The sequence below is a fragment of the Hyperoodon ampullatus genome (genome assembly GCF_949752795.1).
Source record: "Hyperoodon ampullatus genome assembly, chromosome: 3".
In the NCBI taxonomy this organism is placed as follows: Eukaryota; Metazoa; Chordata; class Mammalia; order Artiodactyla; family Ziphiidae; genus Hyperoodon; species Hyperoodon ampullatus.
The window spans coordinates 154210101-154229885 of NC_136916.1; the positions used below are offsets into that span (position 1 = coordinate 154210101).

A 19785-nucleotide genomic window follows, 5' to 3' on the forward strand; every position below is an offset into this window, starting at 1 on the left:
TCTTATCCTCTGCACCAGCATGGGATTGACCAAGGGTCTCCAGGACTTGTGCCTACCGAGTCATCCTAGGAGTTGATCACTCCCTCTGGCTTGTTCAGTATCTCTCTCACAGAACCACATGAGATTGGACCACTAGAATGACGTTGTCATGCTGATTTAGGATGACTCAAATTGTTTATTTGAACAGGAGCTCTGCCAACAGTATTTATTTTCCCAGGACCCTCACAACCTAGGCGTGGCCCTGTCAGTTTCTATCTTGTTTTATACATGTGTTGAAAGGTCCAAATCTTAATCATATCTGCATTCCCCTCCCCACGATGGGGCCTATCTTTGTGCCTTGTATGTAATAGACGCTCCATAAATATTTTTCAGAATGAATGCCTGGAGGAATGAGTAATATCTCAGATTCACATATTTCTTTTGGTCCAAGGTTCTAACTATGTTTTTCCTACACAAATTCCCAGATCTTCCTCATTCTTCTGAGTGGCAAAGAGGGGTTTTCATGTCCCCAAGCCCTCCAGTCACTGACCTGCCCGTTGATGTGCTGATAGTTTATCAGGAAGGAACAAACACGCCTCCAGGTTCTCTTGACAGTAAACTGCAAGTGAACTTCAACTCCAGGACACGTGAAAACAGCCAAGGGTGGGAATGATGGTTGAGTGGTTCCAAGTTTGGCAGCCTGGTAGTTTGAACAATGCTTTGGCTGCAACAAATTGTAGTGATAGAACATATGTTTGTCGTGCTTTGCTTTTGATCTGCTGCTCCAAGGTTGAGGATACTCTCCCAAGGGGTAAAGAAAAAAGCAAGGAGAACTGGGAAGAAGAAAACTGACCTCACCCATCACTGAAATATTTCGTACCTGAAGCACCTTGAGAGAAGAACATGGTGGCAGCTCAAAGCAGTCACCTGATTAAGGGGCTTGGGTTTGGTCCTGACTCAGAGGGAAATACAACTCCACCTAGAGGCCCCCCCGCACAGCACCTGCACACTCACAGCCAAGCCTGGGCTTGGCCCCAGGGATATAAGAGAAAAGATGACTACCAGAGCCACCAGGAGGGTGGGAGGCTTGCTGTTGCTAGGTCCACCCACGTGGATCACAATGACCACATGAGGTCATGGAATGTTGAAGATGAAATTAAAGTGGGTCCTAAGTCATAAACTTGCAGGTGGGTGGGCATCCTTTCAACAGGGCTCCCAGGAATAGAGCTGTACCTCTCTCCTTGATGATCCGGGGAAGTAGCTACCTCTCCCAGACAGAGTTGGGGTCAAATCCAGACATGTCCCGCCAAAACCCACTCTCCCCAGGGCTTGCTGGGATGGAAGGATAACTACAGCCCCCAACCCCCAGGATCTGTCTAGGTGAGGGCAGGGTATGCCAAGTTTGAGACAGAGGTGAACCGACAGGTAGCTTCTTAGGGAAGCAGCAGAAAGGTGGCAAGAAGCTGGCAGCAGCCCCTGAGAGGGCCCCGGCACCATGGACAATGATGACCCTCTTGAGCCTGAGACAAAAGGTGAAAGAAAATGCATCCCATTTCTCACCACTCAGGCCCTTCTGGCTGCCTCAGTGTAATGCCTAGTGACCACGTAGACCCAGAAGCCCCCTTCCCTCCTCTCCTGGGACCCTCTAGAATTGGGGTGATGTGTGACATTGACTTGACTTCGGGGCTTGCCAACCAGGGAGTGAGAAAGTTGGATGCAATGCTGTGCTGGAACTGGCTCATACCAGCTCTGGCTGACTTTAATTTTCATTCTGTGAGCTGGCCGATGTCATGTTGGTAGTTGGAAATCAGCCATGTTAGGAATATTTACACCACCTGAATTGGCTAACATTACAAAGCAGGATTTTTTTTTTTCTGGAGAGCCAGTTAAACAGTTACCAACATTCCACTGGTTGGATGGAATTCTAAAATGGTTTATCTAAAGAGGAAATTAAGAAATCATCACTTTTTGAGGGCTACGTCTGATGGCTAAGCTGCTGTATGTCTTCTAAATGTCTGACCACTGCTACTTCCACCCCTTGTCATGCAGACCTTGTCTTATAGGCTGGGAAATAAATGTTGGAGCTTGGGTCTATGGACAAGGGCTGAGAAGGACATAAACCTGCATGGAATCATTAGGAACTCCACTATCTTAGAAACTGGGTGGTCAAAACTTGCGACCCGTGCCATGAATGCTCAGCCCACCCGAAGAGAGGTTGGTTGAGTTCTGACAGGCCATCCAGTGGAGCAGCCTGGCTTCCTGAAACCATTGCATCCTGCTGATGTGGGAGAACTAGCCCCGGTTGAGTTCTGACAGGCCATCCAGTGGTGCAGCCTGGCTTCCTGAAACCATTGCATCCTGCTGACATGGGAGGACTAGCCCTGGACTTTGTGTGGCTTTCAGGAGCCCAGGGCTGCTTCCAGATCAGTGGCCCAATGGCAGAAAAATCACATCTAGCAAGTGCAGGGGACTAGTGTGAGGGAAGCCCAGGACACTTGTGTTTAATCATAGCAATTAGTTTCAATCCCAGGGAGATTTGCAAGCCCTTCCTTCTGCGTGGTCATAAATTTGGACTGGAAGGAAGAAGCTAGGTCAGATCCTAGGAATCCAGTTACCCCTCTCACTCTCTGGAACTGCTTCTGTTCCACGTTATTTTACACGTGACCCAAGTCACCTGCCCTGCCCCTTGCCCTCCCAGCGTCATCTGTGCCTGCCAATGAGCAAGTCTAGGCATCAGCACACGTCCTTCCCCTGAAAGAGTAAAGCAGACCCTGAACCCCACCCGAGCTAATAAGAAGGAAAAGAAGGAGCAAGCAGGGCTTCCCTGGTGGCGCAGTGGTTGAGAGTCCGCCTGCCGATGCAGGGGACACGGGTTCGTGCCCTAGTCCGGGAGGATCCCACATGCCGCGGAGTGGCTGGGCCCGTGAGCCATGGCCACTGAGCCTGCACGTCCGGAGCCTGTGCTCCGCAACGGGAGAGGCCACAGCGGTGAGAGGGCCGCGTACCGCAAAAAAAAAAAAAAAAAAAAGAAGAAGGAGCAAGCAGCCAACGTCTAAGGCTGGCCCAACACAGGGGGTGGGACAGGAGCGAGGCCTCCAGAGAACAAGAAGGGCGTTTAGCACAGACGATTCAGCCAGGAGGCAGCTCTGTGTCAGGGAAAGAGGGCTCGTAGAGGGGAGCCCCCCTGGCAGGGCTGAAGGCCGGCTGTAGTCCCTTGGCACCTTGAGCCACGCGAGGCTGAGGGACAAAGGCTGCAGCCAGGACTCGGGTTGCAGATGAGAGAAACAGAGGCACAGGGTGGCCAGTGGTGAGCTCCATCTGAAAGGCCAGCGGGTTTCGTTTCCAGAATCAAGGAGATGAGTTTCTCTTCCAGATGACAGTGACACCGGGTCGGCACGGCAGAGCAGTGATGAAACACTCTACTGTGAGGCTGAAGCCCCCATGGCTGTCAAAAAAGAGAAACCAGCCCGGGAGAGCTCAGAAAGAGACCTTGAGATTGAAGGTGAGCGAGCATGGGCCCTTGGTGGGTGAGGGGTGGCTTGCCTCCTTCCTCAGAAGCTGGAGAAATCGGTTTCCCAGTTGGCCAAGGCTCTGCCCGGTGGGACGTGCTGCACAGGGAACGGGCCAGAAACACCTGTGCTCAGTTTTATGCCACGACCTCCCTAAGGCTGGCCCAGCAGTCTCTGCTGCCCCATGCTCATGACTGTACTCATGAGCAGAGGGGTCCCATCAGCTTGCTGAAAGCTGGAGCAATAAGTGAACGGGGGCTTCTGGTTTTCTGAACGTTTCCACATGTGGCATCTTATGTCACCTTTGCAATAGTCCCGGGAGGTAGGCATTATTACCTGCCCTTTACAGAGGGGGGAACTGAGGTTTAGAAGGATTGTGTGAGTTGCCCAAGGCCACCGAGAGTTTGCCAATGTCTGCCAACCCCATGTTCCCCCCACCTTGTCGATCTACCTTCCCTATTCCATATTCCAGGGGCCCCTGGAGGATTTATGGCCCATCTTGCATCCTGGCGACGTTCCTCTACTCACATTAGAGTTCTTGCTTCCCCAGCTTGAGAGCCCCGTGTTTTCCCTCCCCGTGTTTGTTCCCTCCAACAAATCCAAGCGTGTCTGGCTATGGGGAGGGGTGCAAGTTGAGTTGGAGCAAAGACTCTGTTATTGCAAACAACACCTCCACCCTCTTCTCCTTTCCAGTTTCCCCAAGGAAGGAAGTGTCTGCCAAAAAGGACACTTGGGAAGCAGGGCCAGAACAGTGCTGGCTCCACCTGATGGGCTGGCCCCAAACTTCCCGGGCTGAGGCCAGCTGGCCCAGTGGCCCTTTCCCTCCCGTGTCCCGGCGCTAGGCGGTAGGCTGTGATCAGTGGCAGCAGAGATGCAGGGGAGGCTGCTCTGCCAAATTCAGTTGTGTCGCTCGTCTCCATGGTCACCGCGCCCCCAGGGTCCACATACAACTTCACCCTCAACACAGACCTCCTCCCTGCCACTGCCCGGGGAGCCTGTTGTTGCCTTCCTAACTTCTTTTCCACTTCAAGGCTGCTGCTGAGACACTGAATTTTACCTGGTTGGCAGGGTGGCAGATGGAAACACTGGATGTTTTGTCCCAGACTCCAGCTTCTAGCTCATTGCCCCTCCCCACCGCCACTCCCCCAAGTGATAACATTGTTGCAAGCTGCCTCTAAAACGTAACCTAGGGGGCTTCCCTGGTGGTGCAGTGGTTGAGAGTCCGCCTGCCAATGCAGGGGACACAGGTTCGTGCCCCGGTCCCGGAAGATCCCACATGCCGCGGAATGGCTGGGCCTGTGAGCCATGGCCGCTGAGCCTGCGCGTCCAGAGACTGTGCTCCGCAACGGGAGAGGCCACAATAGTGAGAGGCCCGCGTACCGCAAAAAAAACAAACAAACAAACAAACAAAAACGTAACCTAGGGAATACAGCTAGAAGGCGTCCACAGAATCAACCGGAGCAGAGTGAGTGCCAAGGACAAAGCTGGGGGTTACCTACTCTGCTTTAGCAAACAGGAGCCTCTAACAACTGAATCTGGCACCAACTATTCTGTGCCGGACAGGCACTCAGGGCTCAGCTCCTCCAGCTTCTGGTGCCCCTACAGCTGGTGCTGAGATGCTGGGAATGGGGCAGGAAGGGCTTCCTGGGATGAACTGAGACATGAGCCAGGGGGGAATAGCAAGCTGGTGGTGAGGCTACGGAAGAGGGGAAGTTGCTCGCCCACCACGTGCTGCTCTTCCTGTACAACAGGCGGTTTTGCACCCCAGGGGACACTTGGCAAACTGGGGGTGGGGGGATGCCACTAGAATCTCATGGGCAGAGGCCAAGAATCCTGCCAAATATCTTACACTGCGTGGAACAGCCCCTCACAGCAGAGAATTATCCAACTCCAAATGTCCTTAGTGCTGAGGCTGAAAAATCCTGGTCTGCAACCACCGGGAAAAGAAGGCCAATTTGTAGCTGTGCCTGCAAAACCAACTTCCTTGCAAAGACCTTGTCCTTTCACCAACAAAGCTTTCATTGTCCATCTTAGAAATGTCTGGGGTGGGTTGGCCAAAGACTCTTGAGATCTGAAGGGAAAAAACAGATGCTGGCTTAGACCCCCACTGGCCATGGAAAACCCTGTGTCAACAGAGCTTGCTTAATGAGGACAGGGCTGTGGGGCATCCTGAACCCAGGGAGGCCCTCTGCCCACCGACCACGAGTCAGGATGGTCTAAAGCCCAAGGAACAAAAGCCCCCAAGAGGTTAGAATGGAGAGGAGCGGCCCCCATTCTGTTCGCTGGTTTAAGCACTTATCAGCTGTGTGTGATTTGGGGCTAGATCTGTCATTGGTAAAGTAGGTGACAGTCCTTTTTGTGAGGAAAAATGACATGCAAGTCTTTGAAAGAAGCAAACCCACTCAAATGCAAGTTTGTTTCCCACGGATTTGGGGGTCTCTCCATCTTGCACTGATCTGCCACCTTCAGAAGCCCACTGTCCTACTTGGGCTTTTTCTAGTTGGTACTTCTCTAAATCTTTAGTAAAACTTTGTTTGTGGCTCACATTTTTACAGTGGTAGTGAAACTAAAACTGCAATGGAGACTCCCTCAACCATCACAAATCACCAGCTTTTTGTCTGGTTGGCCTTTCAAAGCTGTCCTGAGGTGGGCAAGGATGCGCTCACACATCCTTGTGCTCAGTCACTAGATGCAGTCAACCTGGGAAGGTGGGGACGGAGCATATTGTTTCTCCTAGGTAGCGTGGAACCTAAAACCAGGGGCCTTGTCTCTTACCCAAAGGGAGATGTCCACATAGGGCTTTCTGGATTTAGGGTCTCCCATCACTGGCTGACTTTCCAGTTGGAGCTGGAACATACACCCATAGGGACAGAGCCTCAGACAAGAGGGGACGCCAGTCAGAATCGAATGTGGTCTGGGTCAACAGGGAGATAAGGCAAAGGTAGAAGAGAAACTCTACTTCATTCACTTGCATCTTTTTCTGCAGATACGGAGAAATTTTTCACCACCGGACAAAGAGAGCTGTACCTGGAGGCCTGCAGACTTGTGGGCGTAGTGCCCGTCTCCTACTTCATCCGGAACATGGAGGAGTCCTATGTGAACCTCAACCACTATGGACTGGGCCCCAGGGGTACCAAGGCTATTGCTATAGCCCTGGTGGTGAGTGTACCAGTGTGGGCACGTGAAGGCTGGCGGAAGTGGGGACTTGACAGGGTGGTAGGCCCAAGAGAGCCCCACCTTGGGACCCTGCATTGCAACCTCTATGCCCGCCTTGCCCTAGACTCTGCATGACTACAGTTGCTTTCCCCAAAAGGCATGGATGCCCAATAGCTCCTGGGAAGGAGGCTGCTAGAGACCTGGGCCTTGGAAATCTATGCTGTTTCCTATTCAGAAAGCAAAGGCACCAGCCTGTGGGCCCTGGAAAAGCAACTGGTCTGGGCTTGGGCCCAAACGCTAATGTGAGAACACAATGCAAAATGTCAGCCAGATCTCAATTCCAAAGCTCACCTTTGCCTTAAATGAGTTCACTACTGAGCCATTCCATTTGATGTCTGCCTTTTGCAATATTTTATGTAAATCTTCAAGACCACACTGTAGAGTGGATCATGTTTTCCCACAGGAAGAATGTTCTCTCCCGGCTTGGCTTGAATGATAAGACTTGTCCTTGAACTCATCATAGCTTTCTATAATTATAATTGATTATATACAAAACTGACTCCATCCCAGGAAAACAGAAAATGTAACAGGTGTATGTCAGCACAACACTGTTTGTTCACTTAGGACAGTAAAGAAAAATTGCAATTTTTAAAAAAAGCACCCATTGTTGGAACCATAACTGCATTCGCACTTAGCGCATGCCCATTAAGAAGTCACATGACGTGAGATTGTGCTGCTCTCCGGGGAGGGGGAGGGAAGGGAGGAAGGGCAGAGAAAGAACAAAGCCATCTTGAAATTTATGGAGCGTTGAAAGGCTGATTAATGAAGTGTTAGGAATTCACCATTACCTCATGAGCTTCATGGAAATAATAACAAAATCCATTCAGGACTTGGGCCACTTGTCTCTCAGTAACAGCAGTTGCTGTTTAGGGGGAGTTTTTCTTCTCTGATTCTTTGTATCATCCATTTGACAATCCTTGTGACATTCCAATGGACTGAACTTTTATTTACTTTTATTTATCTTTGGTACTGTTGAACTTCTCACATGTTGTGTTTCCCTGGCTTAGAGGAAGAGTATTCCGATAGGGCTCATTTTCATACTTCTCTGGGTGTGTCCCTCCTCCATCTATCTCCATGCCATTGGACTTGGTGGGCTATGAGCCCCTCGAGAGGAGGAATGGTCTCTGTTCATCCCTGTTTTCCTCGGCAGTTAGCACAGAGGGTGACAAATAGATACTCACCCGTGTGAAATGAATGTGAATGGATTTGGTGATCAGGCCACCTGCTACACCACATACTGTGCTGGTCCCCAGGATGACTCTGAAAGTGGTCCTTCAGCCCCCATTTCTGCTAAATGACACCTAGACTGGGAGCCATCTCGCTTGCCTTTGAGCACGACTGAATTTTCCCACCCCGGCAAGAGAGCGGAGGCCAGAAGACACTTCATGAAGGCCCTGGGGGGCCATTCTGCCTCGCAGTAATTCACACTATCACACTTTCCCTTTGCCTGAAAGGAGAGCTACTTCTCTCACTGCTTTGTGTGCTTTGAAATCGCTCAAATTCAAAGACATGCCTGTTCTCTGTGCCTTTCTGCACAGGGAACGAGGTGGGGAAGGGAAGGGCAAAAGTTCTGGTTAGAGCTAACCCCAGTCCCTCATGCTGCAAGGCCAGTCATTTCCACTTGTCTTGCTCCCTGTGGGAATGCAGACTAACTTGGATGTAGATATTTATTTAAGATTTAAGTTCCAGCTCCTTCTAAACAGCCTTGAGGCAACATCCTGACTATCAGAGAGTACCAGACAACCCTTAAGCCTAAACTAGAGGAAAGGCCTCTGAAGGAAGCAGGCACAGTAAAGGCGTTATGCTTAAATAATAGCACATTCTCCTTAAACTTGGAGTAGGTCACAGGCCTCTCTCCTTAAAGCTAAATAGTTAAAATCTGTCCAGCTCTCCCTTGTGCCTCATCTTTTTCAGGACTTTATTTTAACGTCCCTTTTCTAAATCCCCCTTGGTACCCCTTTTGGGGAGGGAGGTGCTCAGAATAAGCATGTCATCCTAGCAAAACTCACTGGGATGGCTTGTCCCCTGCGCTATTCTCCTGTTCCTAGCCACTCCTCCAGAATTGCTAGCCTGCCTCTCTGTACCCTCTGACGTGGCTGGGATGTTCGAGAGGGGTGATGGGCTCTGGGCAAGGGCAGGGAACTGACTAGGTCACCAACCACCTCTGTCTCTCTCCCCCTCCCCTTGTGGTGGCTGAAGTCCAACACGACTGTTCTCAGGCTGGAGCTGGCAGACAATGGTATCACAGAGGAGGGCATCTTGAGCCTGGTGGAGATGCTACAGGAGAACTACTACCTGCAGGAGATGGTACTGTGCCCTGTTCTACCAGTTCCTACAACCATGCTTAGAGTCTCAGAACCCACTTAGAGAAGCCAGAGTCCCCTGCCCAAGCCCAGGCCAGCCTCCAGGCTTTCTGCAGTCAGTCTGGGGCCTCCCCTCCCCTGGAAGTGACTTCTCAGAGGAGGTTCCGCACATGAGAGCCTGGCCAGGGACACTGTGTTCCCTGTGGCCGTAGGAAACCCTGAGAAACCATTTCCGTCTGGATCTCATAAGCCCCTAAATGGACAAACTTACTTCTTTAGAGTGGCCTTAATGTAAACTTTCTTAAAGAAAATAAAGCCATGAAATAATTTCATAAAATACAGTGTTCCCTGGCGACAGATGGTGGTGATGGTTGCACAACAATGTGAACATACTTCAGCCCATTGAATTGTATACTTAAAAACGGTTAGGATGGTAAATGTTGTGTTACGTCTATTTTACCACAATTTTAAAAATTAAAAAAAGAAGGGGAAAGACAATTGAGATGATAATGGCTGGCTTATATAAAGTCCCTCCCACTTGCCTGAAAGGACTATGTCCGTTTATACCCCTACTACTTCTGAGCATAGTGATTCATGCTCGTGAACCAATGAAGGGAATTACAATGATCGCTTACTCTAAATTCATTTTTCAATTGTTTCATGCCAAACCCTCCAAATAAAGTTGTCTTAGGTTTCAAAAAAAAATAATACAATGTGCTTATCTAAAATACCAGGGCTAAACTGGGAAGGTGGGGAGTCACTGAGGTCAACTTCAGAGAACTGAGATCAGCCTGAGAGCTTCACGGTGAAGCATCAGAAAAGCCAGGGTTCCTCTCCTCCTCCTCTTCCCCTTTGCACCGCCCTAACCCTTCCCATCCTTTCACCCCAGCCCTGCTCTCCCCACCCCACCCCTACTCCCTCAGTGTAGGCCTCAAGTAAGCCCCCACCCCCATCATTTGTTAATGAGGGCCCTTTGGTGGGAATGTCACATACTTAAGTGTTCTCTTGCCTTTTAGAATATTTCCGACAATGATCTTGGTGTGGAGGGGGCCAGAATCCTCTCTGAGTTCCTCCAGAAAAACACCTCTTCGCTCTTTAGTCTTCAGCTTTCAGGTGAGCCTATGAAGGAGAATGGGGAGGACATTGGGAATGTAATGGAGAGAAGGGTCAGAGCAGAGAGATCCAGGGTCTAACTGAGCCAGACCAGGTCCTGCTGATTTCAGAGACCAGAACACTGCATCTACACCCTGCTAGATTCTTCCAACCATTCTCGTCCCCTCTCCACAACCACACTGGGTTCACGGCTGTCCTGGACAAGCGACTTCTGATTCCCTTTGCAATATTCCCACCTCTCCTGGAAAGTCTCTACCCCAGATACCTGCACAGCTCCCGCTCCCACTTCATTCCTGCCTCCGCTCACAGGTCATCTCCTTAAGGGGACTTCTCTGACCTATCAAAGCAGCACCTCTCCATCACCATCACTCTCTAACCTGTTTCTCTTCCTGGTTTTTCTTAACAGCACTTATTACTACCTGACCCCCTGTAGTATAACTAATTTTTAATTAGTTTATTATCAGTCTCACTCACAGAAAAAAAAAAGTCACTTGAGAACTCTTATTACCCACAGACCTGCCCTCACTCAGGTTTATGGTTTGCATTTATACTATCTGCAGGGTCCTGGAATCCCTATGGCAGGAAATGAACATGCAAAGTGGTCTTATGTTGGTAATACCTTGGGGCACCCAACAGAAACAAACCTCTGACAGGCTCCAGGCCGTTGGGGATTCCCACAGATAAAGCTCTGCTAAAGATGGGCTCACAGTCCAAAATTGCAAAACAAGGAAACACCATGAGAGCTGTCAGACTCAACAAGTAATAGCATGGGACCCTCGAGAACTTCAGGAAATAACATTATCCTATATAGACTGTAAACTGAGTGACCATAAAATTTATCCATCAAACTGCACAGGAGCACTATCAATTAACTGAAACTTCTAATAAATAGATACCTTGCACCCAACTCTAAATCAAATTTGATATGATTAAGAACACAAAACATACAAGAACAAATCACTATTTTTTAATAGATCCCCCCCAAAATAGAACTTCTACAAATGAAAAATATATAATTATTGAAATTAAAGACTCAATGGATAAATTCAACAGCAAATTAGATACAGTGAATAAAATTAGTGACCTGGAAAATAGATAAAAGGATATTTTTATCTATCTTTGCAATATAGAAAGATAAAGATATAGAGAATATAAAAGATAAAAATATAAAGGAATGAATAGACTCAATATAGCTAATAGGCGGTCCAGAAGAAGTGAATGGGTGAACAACAATATATGAGCAAATAATAGCTGACATGTTTCCTGAACTGATGAATTCTCAGATACAGGAATCCTAGTGAGTCCTAAGTACAGTAAAGTAAAAAGAAATCCACACCTGAGTATATCATAGTAAAAGCACCTAAGATAAAAAGATCTTAAAAGTATCCAGAGAGAAAATACAGAAACAGAGGTTGTGTATTTTTTAATATAAATTTTACTACATATTAGATATTATTCTCCAATTTTCCTTTATTCCCCTCTAAATATATCTTGGATTTCTTTCTATGGCAGAACCGATAGATTTATCTCATTGTTTTGAACTCTTGGGTAGTTTTTCATGGTATGATTATAGCATAATTTATCTAATATCCCCCTTTTTGAAGGGAAGTGCATTTAAGTCATTTCTAGTTTTTCAATCTTCCAGATAATTTTTAAAGTATTTTCTTATCCATGCATCTTTTGAGCACATGTTCTAGTATTTCTACAGACACCCAGGAGCAGAATTATTCAATGTAAGGTGTACCCGTTTTAGTGAAGTTAAAAATTAATTTCCAAATTTCCCTTAAGAAGACTATACCAGGTTATAATTCCACCAGTGTAATGTCTATTTCCCCTATATCTCCACCAGAAGAGTTATTACCAAGCTGTTTGTGAACCAGACAGTTAAGTGTGTTGAAGTCACAGTACTTGGGTTCAGATCCCAGCTTTGACACTAGGCAATTTATTTAACCCTTCTGTGACTCAATTTTCTCATTTATAAACTAGGGACAAATATTACCTATCTCAGGCAGTGATTGTGAGGATTACATTAATTAAAATCTGAATCACCTAGAACAGTACATAGGATGCAAGTATTCAATAACTGTTCACCACTATTATTATCTTTATTACAGTCCCACATTATTATTGAAATAGAACATCTTTTCCGATGCTTATTTTCATTTTAATTTCTTCTTCTAAGAAATGGCCATTGTTATATGGGGTTGTTTGTATTCTTAAGTGTTAGGCACTCTATATACTACAGATACTCATACTTGAATGTTACATATGGCTTTCTTCATGGTGTTTTCTTACATGAAAGTTTGTGTACTTACTGTTGTCAAGTTCATCAGTCTTTTCTTTTATGGATTTAATTTTTGTAGTCTTGCTTAAAAAACGGTTTCCTACTTCAGATTTAAAAATATTTTTCTTTACTTTCTTCAAATATTTTTGTAATTTTGTTTTTTTCCACATAAATCTTCAATATACCTAGAACTTATTTTTGTTCATGGCATTAGGTAGGAGTCAAACATTCTATTTCCAAAACTCACAGCCAGGTGCCCCAGCATCATTAGTTGAATAATCTACCCTTAACTAATTTGAATGTCATCGTCTATTAAATTCCCATATAAATATAAGTTCCTTTCTAGAGTCTCTATCCCACCTCATTAATCTATTTCTATGCCAACACTGTACTGTTTTAGTATGCTTAGAATGTTAAAATTGTAATATGCTATATAATATAATAATTAGTTGTAATTAAAATGATATATCAAGTATGTAATATTCAATATATTCGTTTTATAATTATATGATACGCTATAATATTTTTTATATTTGAGTGGACAAAGTCTGACCTTTTTCAAAGTAATCTTGGCTATTCTTGAGTGGTTTCTCCTCCAGTTGAATTTTAGAATCATTTTGTCAAGTTCCATTAAAAAGAAAATTTACTGGGATTTTGGTTGGGGTTATATTTAATATTCTAGGTAAATTCAGGAAAGAATTGACATATTTAAAATATTGAATACCTTCATTTAAGAACATGGTTTCTTTAGGTCTTTTTTATGTTCTTCAATAAATTTTATAGTTTTACATCATTATAAGTCATGCATATTTCATATTAGCTTTATGTCTAGGTCTTTTATCATTTTATTCTTATGAGAATAGAATGTTTTTCTATCGCATTTTCTAATTAGCAATACTTACTATTGGTATGTTTGAGAGCTATTAATTTTTGTACACTGAGCCTATTACCAGTCACTTGATTGAATTATCTTACTAGGTCTAACATTTTGTTAATTTTCTTGGATTATTTAGGTAGGTGATCATGTCTGCAAACAATGGAAGTTTTTGTCTCTTCTTTCCAATATTTGTAGCTCATAGAGAGGTTTCTGGTTGTATTGGCTAAGACCTCTACTATAACATTAATACAGAAAGCTCTTTGCAAAACTACAAATTTCCCAGCCCTATCCCAGGCTGCTGAATCAGAATCTTTAGGGAGAGGGATCTAAGAATCTGTATTTTATCAAGCTTCCCAAATGATTTCTTACAGCCAATGCACTGTTGGTAACCAATGGAATAAACACAATTTGAATAATAGATTGCCTAATTTTATACATTGACCAGATTATTATCTCATTTTATTGCACTGGTACCAGAAACAGCCAAAGAAGTACTTGTGTTTCAGTGGGTTCATTCATTTGTTCATTCATTCAGTAAGGATTTACTGAGCACCTGTTATGTGCCAAGCACTTTTTAGGTGCTAGAGACATAGAGCTTATTAAGGTTTCAAAGGAGAAATTTGGGGGTAAGGGTTTGTGTCATTTATTCTCCGGAAATCACCAATGTTTTAGATTGCTTAGCAATCTAGGGCTAGGGTAAGATAAGGGAGGCACTCACCTCAGCCACAAAACTTAAGAGGCAACAAAAAAACTCAGTAACCAAGTAAGTAATATCATAATGCAACATTTTTGAAAGTGAAAATTAATGCAAAAACAAATCCATGATGAAAAAAAAAATCAACACTTTAAATAAAAAACAGGATCCCACAGGGACAGATTGGGGTGAAGTGAGTGAGGCCTGGCCATGCAAGTACAGGGTCAGATCCTGCTTTTATTTAAAATTTGGTTCATCATAGATGTTTCTGCATTGATTTGGATTTTAAAATATTAAGATATTACCCATCGTGATTACTGAGATTTTCAAGTGCCTCATTCATCCCTCTAGTCCCAACCCTGCTGCTCAGACTTGGATTAGCATTTTTATAATGTTACACATTTTAGGTGCTAGGTTAGGGGTTGATGCTGTCAATGGATGCACAGGGTATGGTGTACCAACCCCTGGAACTCCCTGGACAGTCATGGCAGAGAGAGAAGAGAAGGACTGTTAAAGAGATGGTGACTGGTTGTCTTTTTTCCCCTGTGTTCGCCTATGCCCAAACATTTGCTTTAAGTACTTGCCACCTTTTCTATGTCTGATTGTTCCAAAGGCAAGAGACTAGCAGGGCTAGGATATGGAGAGTAAGGGAGCCTTAGTCTGAAGAACATTGCTAATGCCCCCCTTCACTACAGGAAATAACTTCGAGGAAGAATCTGCAGAGCTGTTTTGCCAAGCCCTGTCGGTAAGAAGCAAGGGGTGGGTGCAGCCAGCCATGTGAGAGATGCCCCGGGAGATGGGTGGCTCTGAGCACAGGGAGGTGAGGCTACTTGCCTGATTTAGGGAGCTGGCGAGTATTTAGACTCCGCCAATCCTATCAAAAACCTCAGCAAGTGGTAGGACTGTTTGGATGGTGCTAAATTCTAGCAGCAGTCATCAACAGTTCAGCAGGAAATGAACAAGAAATTGTCCTCAGTCTAAGAACACTAGTCTACTTAATTTTTGGCATATGGGGGCCCACACTGTTCTAAGAGAGGCATTTGCAGTCACAAAGAAGACAAAAATTACCTCTCTCTGCACTGTTTCTTTCTCTAGACCAATTACAGAATTAAGTCGCTGGATCTCAGTCACAACCAATTCTCTGATAAGGCAGGAGAGTACCTGGGGAAGATGCTAGGTGAGTCTTCCACGGAGGGAGGATCCAGCAAAGGAGGGGGACATGGGGTATGATGGCTTGTCAGAGCTGCATCTCTGGTTTCTTATTGTTATTGAACGTTCTGATTATAAAAAGTGATGCACACCACACCCGAAGTACACTTTGAATGGTGCAGACACCTGAATGTGGGAAGTAAACTTTAAAATGATTAGAAGAACGTAGAGAGAAGTAACTTGCTGACTTCAGGGAGACTACGGATTATTAAACAGAAATGGGCAGAAACTGTAACAAAATAGTGGCAGAAACTGTAACAGAAACGATTCATATATTTGAAAACAGTAAGTTTAAAACTTGCTTGTGATAAAAGACATTGTGGGGGCTTCCCTGGTGGCGCAGTGGTTGAGAGTCCGCCTGCCGATGCAGGGGACACGGGTTCGTGCCCCGGTCCGGGAAGATCCCACATGCCGCGGAGCGGCTGGGCCCGTGAGCCATGGCCGCTGAGCCTGCGCGTCTGGAGTCTGTGCTCCGCAACGGGAGAGGCCACAACGGTGAGAGGCCCGCGTACGGCCAAAAAAAAAAAAACAACTATGGTGCCTCCAGGAGGGGTTTAATTTCAAATCCCGGCGCTTCTGCCGCATGCCATGAGCCATGGCCGCTGAGCCTGCACATCCGGAGCCTGTGCTCCGCAACGGGAGAGGCCACAACAGTAAGAGGCCCGCATACCACAAAAAAAAAAAAAAGAAAAAAAAGACATTGTGGGGCAATGATAGAAAACAAGCAATAGTTAAGGAGTAGAAATGTGCAGCATTTGTATAATATAGAAGAGTACTCTTCAGAATATTGATAAAAGTTCCTATAGCTCCATTAGGCAGTGATAAATACTCCCAATAAAACAATGGTCAAAGCATATGGACAGTGACCAAAGAAAGCCAAGTGCCCACACTCTTTAGTAGTTAGAAACATGCAAAATAAAACAACAAAAAGATCTCCCTTGTCATCTAGCACAGCTGTAAAAAATTCCCGTCAGAGAATATCAAGGGCGAATACAAGCAAGAAATAGAAACACTCACAAGTCTACTAGGTAAAGGCACTTTGGAGAACAATTTGACAGTGTTTACTAACGTCAAAAGTATATATATTTTCTATGACGCAGTTCCCCTCTATATGTGTCTCAGAGATGTTCTCACACATACACAGCGAGAGATGTCTGTGGAGGTTTCACTGCAAAAGTGTTATAAAGGAAAGAAAACCTAAATGCTCATTCCTGGGGGAATGAGTAGAAAAGGAAAGGACTCCTAGCAGTGGGGATGGGACGCTCATCTAGATGGAGGGGTGAGGGAAGCCCCACAGGGAAGGTGGCTCTTTGTTGAAACCTGAATATCAAAGAAGAAAGAGCCGTGCTAGGGTCTGGACACACAGGGCTCCAGGCAGAAAGAATGGAGCATGTCCCCTGTTTGAGGAACTGGGGGGTCAGTGTGGCTGGAGCAGAGGGGACAGGGGAGGAGGATGGAAGGAGAAGAGGTTGTTGCCTGCAGCCCCTGACGTCGGGCCGCGGGAGCCATGGGACGCGAGGAGCCTGGGATCCACGCGGCGCACGACCAGGAGTCGTGGAGGATGTGAGCGTGGGGCGACACGGTGCGGCGTGCAGGGGCAGATGTGCCGTGTGAAGCCCGCAGCTGACGAGGACAGCAATGGAAGAGGGAGGCCGGTCAGGAGGCTTGTGTGGGGGTGCAGGCAAAACAGGACCACAGCGTGAGCTCAGGGAGGAGGTAGTGCCTGAGCAGTGGATGGATTCAGAGTATACTTTGCAAGTAAAGCCGAAAGGACTTGCTGATGTGAAGGAGGAGGGAAGGGAGAGATAAACTCACGACTCTTTTGTTTCAGTTACTGGTTAGAGGCAGGTGTCATTTACTTAGAGGGGAAAACTCAGGGAGTAACAGTATGGGGGCGGGCGGCAGGAGTTAGGAGTCGAGATTTCCGTTTTGGCCGCGGAGGACTTTTGATGCCCATTCGACGCCTACACAGAGGTATCAGGCTGTGTGAGTTTAGAGCTTGGTGAACAGGTCAGGACTAGAAACGTATATTTGTGAGTCATAGGCACAGGGACGTATTTAAAACCATGTGTCAAGATGGGGTCCTCCAGACGAGGAGTGCAGATAGAGTTGAGTAGGTGGCCATCCCTCTGGCCCCTGGGCCGCTCCGCCATTTTTAGGGTTTGCAGAGGAGGGGGAGCTGGAGACGGAGTCGCGAGTCAAATAGGAAAAGTCAGGAGCCAAGGAGCCATATGAGGGCGTATTTTCAAGAAGGGGTAAGTGGTCAGCTGGGTCAAGTAATGCTTAGAGGTCAAATAAGATAAGAACAGAAAAGTGACCACAGGGCTTAGCAACATGGAGATAATTGGTGACCTTGACAGGTGCCATGTTCGTGAAGTGGGTGAGTATGGAAACCCAGCTGGAGTGGGTTGAGTTGAAAATGGGATGCAAAGAAGTGGAAATGACCACATAAGCAACGTTCCACTGAGACAAGGTTTGAACAGAAGGATGGGTGGCATAGAGTCCAGGAAGGTTTTTTTTTTTTTTTTTTTATGCGGTACGCGGGCCTCTCACTGTTGTAGCCTCTCCCGTTGCGGAGCACAGGCTTCGGATGCGCAGGCTCAGCGGCCATGGCTCACGGGCCCAGCCGCTCCGTGGCATGTGGGATCTTCCCAGACCGGGGCACGAACCCGTGTCCCCTGCATCGGCAGGCGGACTCTCAACCACTGCACCACCAGGGAAGCCCTATATGCAGTTTTTAAAAGAATCTTTATTATTATTAAAGCTACCAAATATAAGATGATTACTATGTGACAGGCATCATACTAGGCTTTTTACATCAATCCTCACAAAAAAACCTTGTACAGGTTAACATCTCTATTTTATAGATAAGAAAACAGAAGGATGGGAAGGATAAGTAACCTGTTTAAGGTCACAAAGCTAGTAAGTGTTGAGAACAGAATTAAAATTTTAATTTTGTGGCCATTTAAGAGAGGCAGGCTTGCAAAGTTTAACTTAAGGGACTTCCCTGGTGGTCCCGTGGTTAAGACTTTGCCTTCCAATGCAAGGGGGGCAGGTTCGATCCCTGGTCGGGGAGCTAGGATCCCACATGTCTCGTGGCCAAAAAAGCAAAACACAAAACAGAAGCAATATTGTAACAAATTCAATAAAGACTTTAAAAATGGTCCACATCAAAAACAAAATCTTAAAAAAAAAAAAAAAAAAAAGGTTTAACTTCAGTGAGGGACTTGGCACAGAAGAGGAGAGAAAAATAAGACTAGGATGAGGGAGACAGGCAGGGAGAGAGAATGAAGGCAGGACAAAAGTTTGTTCTCGATATAATAGAAGGTATTGTGCACTTCCTGAAAGTCTGTCCTGGTGGTTGACACAAGAGAAAGACGCGATCAGTACAGAGTGCTCTGTCCATAAAAAATAAAACAGGGGCTTCCCTGGTGGCGCAGTGGTTAACAATCCGCCTGCCAATGCAGGGGACACAGGTTCGAGCCCTGGTCCGGGAAGATCCCACATGCTGCGGAGTAACTAAGCCCGTGCGCCACAGCTACTGAGTCTGCGCTCTAGAGCCCGCAAGCCACAACTACTGAAGCCCGTGTGCCTAGAGCCCGTGCTCTGCAACAAGAGAAGCCACTGCAATGAGAAGCCCGCGCATAGCAACGAAGAGTAGCCCCCGCTCGCTGCAACTAGAGAAAAGCCCGCTTTCAACAACGAAAACCCAATGCAGCCAAAAATTTTTTTTAAATATAATAAAATAAATAAAACAGAATAACACATTTTTCCTGGGCCTGAAGGCGATTCCTTCCACTCAGTAATCCTTCAAGAGCACTTTATTCTCTCCTTCCAATGGTGTCCTCGGCACATCCACCCTCCCCAGATAAAAATAACAATGATGAAGTGTTTAAATAGGATGCTTTCCCAGCCCTATGTAGCACATTAGCAAAAGCAACTTTAAGTTAAAAAAATGTGCAATTTCTGTGCAAACCCAACTTCTAGACAAGCCTGATGCCCCCACACTTCCACCTGGCTGTATCCCTAAAGCTCTCCTGGATGGAAATTCTGGGGCCTCCACTGCTCCCGTAGGTCTCCATGAAAAAGACATCCATCACACGATACCACACGCAATGCCCATCATAGTGTCCCTATGTAAATACAAGGTTTGCCGTGCTCTCTCCATCTGTTTTAATGGTTGTGTAACTTTCCACCAGATGGATATTTATGTTATGCTTTACCCTTCCCCTGTGAGTCACAAACCTTACTTTTATAAGTGATGCCAGGGAAAACATCTACAAGCATGTTGCTCTTCTTAAATCCTGTACTGTCTCCTTAGGAAGAGTCTCAGGGGTGATATTGCTGTGAGATAGAGTAAACAGATTTTAACAGGAAAATGTCTGTGACCAGATAGTATTTGCCAAATAGAGCATACCATTTGCTTGCCACCTGCAATGTATGAGTATTTTACTACGTTGTTGCCAGCCTTGGGAATCATCTTAGAATTTTGTGTTTAAATGAATAACTGACGAATTATTACCTCCGTGTTTTGCTTTGCATGAGGATTGAGCGGTCCTTATTCCCAATGTGATGGACCTCTGCCAACCCTGAGACTGGGT

General features: G+C 46.1%; 1 protein-coding gene across 1 annotated transcript in view; it reads left to right on the forward strand.

Moving 5' to 3' along the window:
• LRRC74A (leucine rich repeat containing 74A) overlaps nt 1-19785 on the forward strand; it is a gene marked incomplete at both ends in the record, with an annotated part of 59824 nt that overhangs the window by 14365 nt on the left and 25674 nt on the right. The window contains 8 exon segments of the mRNA XM_079699192.1: nt 1409-1456; nt 1460-1511; nt 3353-3481; nt 6475-6647; nt 8904-9011; nt 10024-10120; nt 14671-14720; nt 15071-15152. Coding sequence (XP_079555318.1) covers nt 1409-1456; nt 1460-1511; nt 3353-3481; nt 6475-6647; nt 8904-9011; nt 10024-10120; nt 14671-14720; nt 15071-15152 — 739 coding nt within the window.